At 44.1% G+C, this 11,957-nt stretch overlaps 1 protein-coding gene across 4 annotated transcripts in view; it reads right to left on the bottom strand.

The window, feature by feature from the left end:
* Positions 1 to 11,696, bottom strand: part of LOC143924944 (NXPE family member 2-like) — a 36,433-nt gene extending 24,737 nt beyond the window's left edge. Inside the window, exon 1 of one of the 4 annotated variants that reach the window (XM_077449479.1) lies at positions 11,556 to 11,696. Coding sequence is in view for 2 of the 4 variants with exons in the window: in XM_077449481.1 (XP_077305607.1) it covers positions 11,556 to 11,576 (21 nt within the window). In the remaining 2 variants the exon portion in view is untranslated. The remainder of the gene's footprint in view (positions 1 to 11,555) is intronic. The other 3 variants (XM_077449481.1, XM_077449482.1, XM_077449480.1) reach the window with 3 other exon arrangements.
* Between the last annotated feature and the right edge of the window lie 261 nt (positions 11,697 to 11,957).

Consider the following 11,957-nt stretch of genomic DNA (forward strand, 5'->3'; position numbering starts at 1 on the left):
AAAAAGAGGTCTAGGACAGTGATCAGCACTACTCCCAACTGTCCCTGATTTGGAGCAATGTCCCTCTGTCCCTCTTTCCACCTCATTTTGCTCCGATCTGTATAGATGTATATAAAATGCGTTTTTTACAATCAAAAAGTGTTTTCCAGTGCTAAACCTTTCATCCAAATTCTAAATTGCTGCATATTTCAATTTTAAAAGCCAATATAAAGGAATAGTAGTGGTTAAAAACAACTTGTGGGTTAAATTAACCTTTATTTTGTGTTTTTTTTCCCTTTAAGGGGGTGTGGCAGGGAGGCATGTCCTATGCCTACATACGTCTGCTAGTAGGTGTCCCTCATTCCCATCTCAAAATGTTGGGAGGTATGGTGATCAGTGCTAAAAAAAATATACACTGTCACTGTACTATTGACACTGGCAGCAAAGGGGTTAACCTCGGAGGTGATCAAAGGGTTAAATGTGTCCCTAGGGAGTGCTTCCTAACTGTGTGTGGGAGGTGTTTTAACTGTGGGAAGACAGAAATCCGTGTTTCTGCTTGGCTCTCTCAAGAACAATCTGCGGTCCCAGTTGGACATTATGTTTGCTGGACCCGCTGATTCGCTCCTGCTGTGTCCAATCATAGCGGGAGTGTGTCCCAGACCCAGGAGTGCAGAATCACATACCTGTACATGATTCTGCGCACAGGAGCCGCCACCCCACAGTAAATGTATGTGGGACGGTCATCAAGTGGTTAAAAATAGCAATGCCAGCATTCAAGATGGCCACCGTTGACCTAACTTCCTGTTTACTTCCTGGGTCAGCGGTGGCCATCTTTAATCTGTTTGGTAGAGTAACCATATTGAATGCTGGCATTTGTATTTTTAATGTGAGTGCGAACAGTGTTTTTATCTGCCTGGCAGGCATCACCAGGTGAAGGAGAGGGGGACAAGGGAACATGTCTTAAGGTGGTTGTAAACCCTTACAACATACTTTTTGCTACAGGTAAGCCCAGGGCTTTTTTTCAGCAGGAATGCGGGGGAACGCCGTTCCAGTACCTCCAGCACTGAATGTATGTAATAGCATGAGGTGTGGGGTGTGCTGGAGGGTCTATTTATGTTGGCTGCTGGGGGATCTATTGTCACTGGTGTTGATCTGATTTAGTGTGAGGGTCTATTTTTGCTGATGGGGAATCTATTGTTGCTGGGGGGTCTTATGTTGCTGGAAGGGATCTACTGTTGAGGGAGAGGCCTATTTTTACTGGCTGCTGGAGGATCTATTGATGCTGGCTGCTGGGAGATCTGTTGTTGCTGCTGGGGGCAGGGTCTAATGTTGCTTGGGTGGATATTTTGTTACTGGGTGTGATATTCTGTTGTGGGTAGTTCACTGTTGCTGCAGGGAATCTGTTGTTGGGGTGGAGTCCATTGTTTATGGGGGAGTCTATTGTTGTGTGGGGATCTATTGCTGGGATTCTATTGTTGCTGACTGCAGGAGATCTATTTTACTGCTTTTCTTTTTATCATAAACATTTTCCATTCAAATGATTTAGAACCACCAAATGATTCTTGGTTCTGTATTCTCTAAAAGGGGCAGTACTGGTAGGTGGGTAGGGGGTGGAATCAAGGGACAGTGATCAGAGGTGGGTAGGGGGGGCAGAGACAAGGGGTGACTGGGTAGGACTATAATAAGGCTTACCTGTAGCTACCCTGGATATCTCCTAAACCTGAACAGTTTAGGAGATAACCCTGTATCTGCATGTGCTGACGTCTTTGGCCCATACGCACGGAAGCAAACCTGAAAAAGTCCTGCTAGCAGCTTCTTTGGAGCGGTAAAGGAGCGGTGAATTCACTGCTCCTCCACCATTGCTCCCCATTGAAAGCAATGGGGCAGCGCTGCGATACTGCCGGCAAAACTCAGCTCCAGCGGCATTTGCAGGCGGATTTAACCTCTTTTCAGCCGTTAGTGGGGGGTTAAAACCGCTAGTCCCTGGGATTTGAGACGTGTCCCAGAGGATTGACAAGAGGGAGGGGGAGAGGCGATCTCCCTTCCTGCTCAGTGGGAAGTGACGTCAGGAGCCCAGGCGCTGAAGGAGGCAGACTACGAGGGACTTCCTAACAGACATTTAGAGGTGAGTAAAAAAAAAAAAACATTTCTCCAATTTTTATTTATTTATTTTGCACAAAAATTTATTATTATTTTTTTTTTAGAGTGGAACTCCAATTTAAGTCCCGGTGCTATGTACACCTGTGGTAGGACTTATACTTTTAACCCCTTCCAGGTATTGTCAGTTGCGAGATCGTGGTGGATTGGGAGACGTGAGGCTTCATATACAGTGGTGTGAAAAAGTGTTTGCCCCCTTCCTCATTTCCTGTTCCTTTGCATGTTTGTCACACTTAAGTGTTTCGGAACATCAAACCAATTTAAACAATAGTCAAGGACAACACAAGTAAACACAAAATGCAATTTGTAAATGAAGGTGTTTATTATTAAAGGTGAAAAAAAATCCAAACCATCATGGCCCTGTGTGAAAAAGTGATTGCCCCCTAAACCTAATAACTGGTTGGGCCACCCTTAGCAGCAACAACTGCAACCAAGCGTTTGCGATAACGTGCAATGAGGCTTTTACAGCGTCCTGGAGGAATTTTGGCCCACTCATCTTTGCAGAATTGTCCTAATTCAGTTACATTAGAGGGTTTTGGAGCATGAACGGCCTTTTTAAGGTCATACCACAACATCTCAATAGGATTCAGGTCAGGACTTTGGCTAGGCCACTCCAAAGTCTTCATTTTGTTTTTCTTCAGCCATTCGGTGGTGGACTTGCTGGTGTGTTTAGGATCATTGTCCTGCTGCAGAACCCAAGTTTGTTTCAGCTTGAGTACACGAACAGATGGTCGGACATTCTCCTTCAGGATCTCTTGGTAGACAGCAGAATTCATAGTTCCTTTTATCACGGCAAGTCTTCCAGGTCCTGAAGCAGCAAAACAGCCCCAGACCATCACACTACCACCACCATATTTTACTGTTGGTATAATGTTCTTTTTATGAAATGCAGTGTTCCTTCTACGCCAGATATACTTGGACACACACCTTCCAAAGAGTTCCACTTTTGTCTCATCGGTCCACAGAATGTTGTCCCAAAAGTCTTGGGGATCATCAAGATGTGTTGTGGAGAAATTGAGACGAGCTTTGATGTTCTTTTTGCTCAGCAGTGGTTTTCTCCTTGGAACTCTGCCATGCAGGCCATTTTTGCCCAGTCTTTTCCTGATGGTGGAGGCATGAACGCTGACCTTAACTGAGGCAAGTGAGGCCTGCAGTTCCTTGGACGTTGTTGTGGGGTCTTTTGTGACCTCTTGGATGAGTCGTCGCTGCGCTCTTGGGGTAATTTTGGGCGGCCGGCCACTCCTGGGAAGGTTCACCACTGTTCCATGTCTTCGCCATTTGTGGATAATGGCTCTCACTGTGGTTCGCTGGATTCCCAAAGCTTTGGAAATGGCTTTATAACCCTTTCCAGACTGATAGATCTCAATTACTTTCTTTCTCAATTGTTCCTGAATTTCTTTGGGTCTCGGCATGATGTGTAGCTTTTAAGGATCTTCTGGTGGACCTTACTGTGTCAAGCAGCTCCTATTTAAGTGATGCCTTGATTGTGAACAGGTGTGGCTAGAGAAATTGAACTCAGGTGTGGACAACCACAGTTGTAGTATGTTTTAACAAGGGGGGCAATCACTTTTTCACACAGGGCCATGATGGTTTGGATTTTTTTTCACCTTTAATAATAAACACCTTCATTTACAAATTGCATTTTGTGTTTACTTGTGTTGTCCTTGACTATTGTTTAAATTGGTTTGATGTTCCGAAACACTTAAGTGTGACAAACATGCAAAGGAACAGGAAATGAGGAAGGGGGCAAACACTTTTTCACACCACTGTATATGAAGCCTCACGTCTCCCAATCCACCACGATCTCGCAACTGACAATACCTGGAAGGGGTTAAAAGTATAAGTCCTACCACAGGTGTACATAGCACCGGGACTTAAATTGGAGTTCCACTCTAAAAAACACTTTTTCACACCACTGTATATAGGTGTTGTATTTTGTATTTTGAGTCACCTTTTATGGGTTAAAAGTTTTCACCCAGTATTAGAGGTACTTTACCACTCATGCAGTGTAAATACTGTTGGCCTCTGTCCTCTGTAGTCCCCTCCGTGGGTCTGTCACTGATCCCCAGGCACTGGTGTGCCATCACAATTTGATATCTCCACGTGTAGTCAGCGTCCTCAATACTGGGAGCTCGGTGACGGAACTGTGATGACGTCAACGCTATAGTACATAAAGTAGCTTCATCTGGACATCCAGATATAATTGTTATATGTAGTGTCTTTTGTTAACACGTATATGTGATACATCAATTACTGTAGTGATTTTCCATTGGCCATTATAGTGAAGCTGTTATACCTCTTTTGACATTTGGCCTATCAATTTACCAATCTGTCTGAAATTAATTTAACCTCCCTGGCGGTATGATTATTTTGGATTTTAGGTGCTAAAAGCGGTACAATTATTTTGCATGAAAATTTGGCGTTTTATATTGTAGTCCTGTAATTCTTAGGAATAACTCAATTAAGTCTGTCCAAACCAGAGTCTAGCAGACATCCCGGGTATGATAACGTTTGAAAAATGAAATCATAAATTATAATATAATAAATAACTATAAATAATTATACCAAATAATATAACAATAATAAAAATTATTCAATAATGTAATCAAATCAAAAACACTGAAATTTGCTCAGTTGCAGAATTGTCACTGTCATTACTTTTCAGTATTTGATGACGGATCTCCCCACAAATCGATATCGCTCAATTCTGCGAGTGATTACAATTTATTATCTCTGTTTTCTAGCTGGTCTAAAACCATTTTTGATGTAAAGGGATAGTTTTGGTTGCTATGGACAATCTCCAGTTTCCAGGCATAAAGAACAGTTTTTATATTATAAAACTGCATGCAGGACACTGGGCAGACCACTAGGGACAAAGGGGATGTGAAATTATTACATACAGCAATGTAATCTGTAAGATTACATTATACTGTATGTATACTGTTTGTTTCACTTTTTGAATTTGGCGCCGATCTCTGTCCCCGTGTGTCGCAATGCTCGCAGGGAACGGAGATCGGCTCCGTGATGAATCGAGCGGAGGACAAGCCGCTCGTACAGCGGGAGGACATCGCTGGATCCAGGGGAGAAGGTGAGTAAACCTCCTCCTGCATACAGGGATGCAGTCCCGAGTCTGGCTCGGGGTTACCGCTTTTGGTGTAAAACTTCCACCCCAAGCCAGACTCGGGAATACCGACAGGGGGGTTAATAAACATGAATTTTCGATACTCTTAAAAGGATCGTTTTATGTTGCCATCAGTAAATCTTTTCTGGTGCTTTACACCCGAACCCATTGTTGTTGTTATATGCTTAGTTACGACAACAGCACCCCACATGGTGTAGGATCCATAAGTAATCACCCTACTTGTTGGGGTAAATATATGTTCTTGCACTTCGTTATTTTTTTCTTTCAAACAATGTAGAGGCATGTTGAGGACAAAAGGCAGCGCCAAGAGAAAATGGTCACTAGCAGCTAACTGTTTAACTATATAACAGCCATAGGCGTGCACACAGGGTGTGGCAGGTATGCCTGGGCACACTCTAATCACCCTGTGTGGCAGAGATTCCACCTGTTTAAACCCCTGATATTTCACCAAAGCCTTCTAATGGGGTTCTAAAGAAAATGTGTATACAAATATTAAAGAATAAAATAATAAAAATACACACCACTGTCACCATCCACTGCCCTACTAACACCGATCTCTGCCCTACTGACAACGTCCACTTACAACTAATTAACAACCAACAACCAATTATGTAACTATGGAAGTAATTAAAAAGAAAAAAAAAACCCTATCAACATAAAAAAAGAAATGTAAGCCCCAAAATACCACCCTAAAACAAAAGCCTATTTTTCATTATAAGTAAACTTTGCGCCAGCACAAAAAAAATAAAAATCTATATTTTAGATTTAGATTTTAGATTTAATTTTAGATTCTAGTTGAATCTAAAATAAAATCCTCAGCAATATAAAATGAAAACATATATAATCCAATAAGAAAAGAAATCCCCAAAAATACCACTGCTAAATCAAAACCGTATTTGTTAATGGAAGGCTTGCAACACAAAAAAAGCAGTTTAACCTAATATAATAGTGCTATCCATATAAAATTAAAAATATACTCCAAAAAGAAATGAAAACCCCCATATTCTACCTCTAACACAAAAGCTCCCTCTTTTTCAAAGGGATACCTTGTAGCACAAAAAGCATTTTAACCTAAAATAAAAACCCCAGCACTAAAAAAAAAAAAAAAAAAAAAAAAAAAATTATACTCCAAAAAGAAATGAAAACCCCAAAATACCAGCCCTAAAATAAAAGTCAGTTTTTTGTTAACCACTTCAGCCCCGGAAGAATTTTCCCCCTTCCTGACCAGAGCACTTTTTGCGATTCGGCACTGTGCCGCTTTAACTGACAATTGCGTGATCATGCGACGTGGCTCCCAAACAAAATTAATGTCCTTTTTTTTCCAACAAATAGAGCGTTCTTTTGGTGGTATTTGATCAGCGCTGCGGTTTTTATTTTTGCTCTATAAACCAAAAAATAGCGACAATTTCGAAAAAAAAAAACATTATTTTTTACTTTTTGCTATAATAAATATATAATACCTATTCTTCTACATATTTTTTGTAAAAAAAAAAAAAAACGCAATAAGCGATGATTATTGATTCGTTTGCGCAAAAGTTATAGCGTTTACAATATAGGGGATAGTTTTATGGCATTTTTATTAATATATATTTTTTTAAATGGTGGCAATTTTTATTGTGACTGTGACATTATGGCGGACACATCGGACATTTTTGACACATTTTTGGGACCATTGTCATTTATATAGCAATCAGTGCTATACAAATTCCTCTGTAAATGACACTGGCAGGGAAGGGGTTAATCACTAGGTGGCAGTGTAGGGGTTGAGTGTGTCCTAGGGGCGTGTTGCTAACTGTGGGGGGCGTAGCTGTTTTACAGATCACTGATCTCTGCTCCAATCACAGGGAGCAGAGATCAATGTCACTGTTGCTAGGCAGAACAGGGAGATGCTTGTTTACGTTAGCATCTCCCCATTCTTCTTCTCTGTGAGGCGATCGAGTCCGCAGAACCCGCGACCGTACTCACGGAGCTTCCCACGTGCGCGCCTCCGCCTCTTAAAGGGCAACGTACAGGTACGTGATTCTGCCTGTACGTGATTCTGCCTGTACGTGCCCTTCTGCTGACGTATATCGTCGTGAGGCGGTCGGGAAGCGGTTAACAGAAGGCGTTCTGCACAAAAAAGCAGTTTAAGGCTTCATGCACACGAGACGCAGATGCAAACGCTGCTGGACACATGTTGAAACCGGCGTTTAGAAACGCGCGTTTTGCCGCGATTTTTACCGCGATTTAGCGGCGTTTTACCGCGTTTTACCACGTTTGCGTCTAGAAGCGTTTAGTTAAGCTAACATCATAGACCCTCCCCAGCTCAAAAATTAACTATTTCAGCAATTTTGTGAGACCAGAGTGAGTAGCAGCAGCTGTGAGAGCTGCAGTGTACTTGTATTTAGCGTGTCACTTGCCACGGCACCTGCCACAAGTTGTGGATTGTCCACTTGCCACGTGACTTGCCACATCACCTGCCACGTCACTTGCCATGTCATCTGCCACAAGTTGTGGATTGTCCAACTGCCACGTCACCTGCCACAAGTTGTGGATTGTCCACTTGCCACGTGACTTGCCACATCACCTGCCACGTCACTTGCCACGTCACCTGCCACAAGTTTCGGATTGTCCACTTGCCACGTCACTTGCCACGTCACTTGCCACAAGTTGGGGATTGTCCACTTGCCACATCACCTGCCACGTCACCTGTCACAAGTTGTGGATTGTCCACTTGCCACATCACTTGCCACCTGCCATGTCACTTGCCACAAGATGTGGATTGTCCACTTGCCACGTCACCTGCCACATCACTTGCCACATCACCTGCCACGTCACCTGCCACAAGTTGTGGATTGCCCACTTGCCACGTCACTTGCCACATCACCTGCCACGTCACTTGCCACGAGATGTGGATTGTCCACTTGCCACGTCACTTGCCACGTCACTTGCCACGTCACCTGCCACAAGTTTTGGATTGTCCACTTGCCACGTCACTTGCCACGTCAGCTGCCACGTCACTTGCCACAAGATGTGGATTGTCCACTTGTCACATCACCTGCCACATCACTTGCCACATCACCTGCCATGTCACTTGCCACAAGCTGTGGATTGTCCACTTGCCACGTCACTTGCCACGTCACTTGCCACGTCACCTGCCACAAGTTTTGGATTGTCCACTTGCCACGTCACTTGCCACGTCAGCTGCCACGTCACTTGCCACAAGATGTGGATTGTCCACTTGTCACATCACCTGCCACATCACTTGCCACATCACCTGCCACGTCACCTGCCACAAGTTGTGGATTGTCCACTTGCCACGTCACTTGCCACATCACCTGCCACGTCACTTGCCACGAGATGTGGATTGTCCACTTGCCACGTCACTTGCCACGTCACCTGCCACGTCACTTGCCACGTCACCTGCCACAAGTTCTGGATTGTCCACTTGCCACGTCACTTGCCACGTCAGCTGCCACGTCACTTGCCACAAGATGTGGATTGTCCACTTGTCACATCACCTGCCACATCACTTGCCACATCACCTGCCACGTCACCTGCCACAAGTTGTGGATTGTCCACTTGCCACGTCACTTGCCACATCACCTGCCACGTCACTTGCCACGATATGTGGATTGTCCACTTGCCACGTCACTTGCCACGTCACTTGCCACGTCACCTGCCACGTCACCTGCCACAAGTTTTGGATTGTCCACTTGCCACATCAGCTGCCACGTCACTTGCCATAAGATGTGGATTGTCCACTTGTCACATCACCTGCCACATAACTTGCCACATTACCTGCCACGTCACCTGCCACAAGATGTGGATTGTCCACTTGTCACATCACCTGCCACATCACTTGCCACATCACCTGCCACGTCACCTGCCACAAGTTGTGGATTGTCCACTTGCCACGTCACTTGCCACATCACCTGCCACGTCACTTGCCACAAGATGTGGATTGTCCACTTTCCACGTCACCTGCCATGCCACCTGCCACAAGTTGTGGATTGTCCACTTGCCACGTCACCAGCCACATCACCTGCCACAAGTTGTGGATTGTCCACTTGCCACACCACTTTCCACGTCACCTGCCACGTCACCTGCCACAAGATGTGGATTGTCCACTTGCCACGTCACCAGCCACATCACCTGCCACAAGTTGTGGATTGTCCACTTGCCACATCACTTTCCACATCACCTGCCACGTCACCTGCCACAAGTTGTGGATTGTCCACTTGCCACGTCCCTTGCCACGTCCCCTGCCACGTCACCTGCCACAAGTGGATTGTCCACTTGCCACATCACTTGCCACATCACCTGCCACAAGTTGTGGATTGTCCACTTGCCACATCCCCTGCCACAAGTGGATTGTCCACTTGCCATGTCACTTGCCACGTCCCCTGCCACAAGTGGATTGTCCACTTGCCATGTCACCTGCCACAAGTTATGGATTGTCCACTTGCCACGTCACATGCCAGTCACCTGCCACAAGTTGTTGATTTTCCACTTGCCACGTCACCTGCCAGGTCACTTGCCGCGTCACCTGCCTGGTCACTTGCCACGTCACCTGCCACAAGTTGTGGATTGTCCACTTTCCACGTCACTTGCCACTTCACCTGCCACGTCACTTGCCACAAGTTGTGGATTGTCCACTTGCCACATCACTTGCCACCTGCCATGTCACTTGCCACAAGTTGTGGATTGTCCACTTGCCACGTCACTTGCCACCTGCCATGTCACTTGCCACAAGTTGTGGATTGTCCACTTGCAATTGCAATTGTTTAAAATATTTTTCTAATGGTTTTTCATCATTTGCAATCATTTTTGAGATTTTTAATGTAAAAAAAAGGTCACCTTTAAAAACGCATATAAACGCAAACGTGGCTAAACGCGGTAGCGGCGTTTTGCCGCGTTTTACCGTGTTTTGCCGCGTTTTGCGTCTGAAACGTGGACATTTTTGCTTCTGAACGCATTTTTTTGTTTCTGGAAAAACGAGATTAAACGCAACTGCATAAAAACGGAAAAAAACGAGACTATGTGCATGGACACATAGGATAACATTGAATGAGTTCAGGAGCAGTTGAAAAAACTGTCCAACTGCATCTGAACGCGCGTTTAACTGCGTCTCGTGTGCATGAGGCCTAACCTAAATTAAAGGCTCTATCATTATAAAATGAAAAAATATACTCCAAAAGGTAATGAAAGCCCAAATTTCCACCCCTAAAACAAAAGGAGAAGCATTTCTTTTGTACAAAAACGAAAAAAAACACCTTTTCAATGGATAGGACAGCCGCTATAAGACCCCTTTCACACCACACCGCACCTTGCGTCGGCGGTAAAATGCCGCTATTTTTAGCGGCGTTTTACCGCCGGATTTGCGGCGCATTTCGGCCGCTAGCGGGGTGCTTTTACCCCCCGCTAGCGGCCGCGAAAGGGTTAAAACTGCCGGCAATACGCCGCAATAGCGGCGTTTTGCCGGCGGCATTACAGCGCTGCCCCATTGATTTCAATGGGCAGCAGCGGTGGAGGAGCGGTAAACACACCGCTCCTTCACCGCTCCAAAGAAGCTGCTGGCAGGACTTTTTTCTGAGGTCCTGCCAGCGCACCGCTGTAGTGTGAAAGCCCTCGGGGCTTTCACACTACACACAATGGTGCAGCTTCTTTAGGGCGTTTTGCAGGCGCTATTTCTAACGCTATAGCGCCTGCAAAACGCCCTGGTGTGAAAGGGGTCTAAATGACCACTGACCTCAAATCAAGCACAAATTAGAATGAAACGGAATTTGTCCAAAGAGCTAGCCATCACAAATAAAGTACAGCTTTCTAACTGACCCTTTGTACTTTGTCAACTTTCCCTATGCTTTGCCTACAACAGTTTGTACTTCACTAACAGTTAATAGCTGCTCTGTGCCACACCTTTTGTAATGAAGAAGCTGCCTTATCCAGAAGACCCCCTGCTGGACCCCCTAAACCTTATGGCCAATGATCACAACCTATGCAACTCAAACTAAAAAAATCCAGAATAGTGAACGTCACACCCTCAGAATTTACATTGTACGTTAATTTTACAACTCTAAGACCTCTGCACCAGAAAAAAAAAAAAAAGTATATTCACCATATGCTATGAATTAGCCATCGCTGCAAGTTTTCATGAGCAGTGGTGACATTGGATGGGTTCAAAATAGACAATATCACCAGGAAGACAGCCAAATTCTATCTCAAATGTAATCTCTGCTCAATATTTACAAAAAAATAAAAAAATAAAAAATTAAAAATAATAATACAGGTCACTTACTGTAATACAGAGTCCTATCATTGTCCAGCAGGACTGTTGGAAATACTGTAGGTCTTGCAGTCCTTGTAGACACTTGTTAGAGGACTGCTCTGTACTGTTTTACAGCTCTGCCTTCAACAATTAACCTGTTATGGGTGGATCAAGACGCTTGTGACTTGTGACTCGTATCAGGTAAAACCTGTAGTTGACTAGGCTAAATACCACCAAAATACTAAAGAGAATCTATGGGCTGTTGTTAGATTTGTGAGCACAATGAATATACATACATTATATATGTACAGCATCTAAACAAAATACAATATATAGAGATTATATATATATATATATATATATATATATATATATATATATATATATATATATATATATATATATATATATATATATAGATAGATATAGATA

Source organism: Lithobates pipiens, unplaced genomic scaffold (genome assembly GCF_037356315.1).
Source record: "Lithobates pipiens isolate NorthernLeopardFrog02 unplaced genomic scaffold, aLitPip1_a1.2 Scaffold_22, whole genome shotgun sequence".
NCBI classification, from domain to species: Eukaryota; Metazoa; Chordata; class Amphibia; order Anura; family Ranidae; genus Lithobates; species Lithobates pipiens.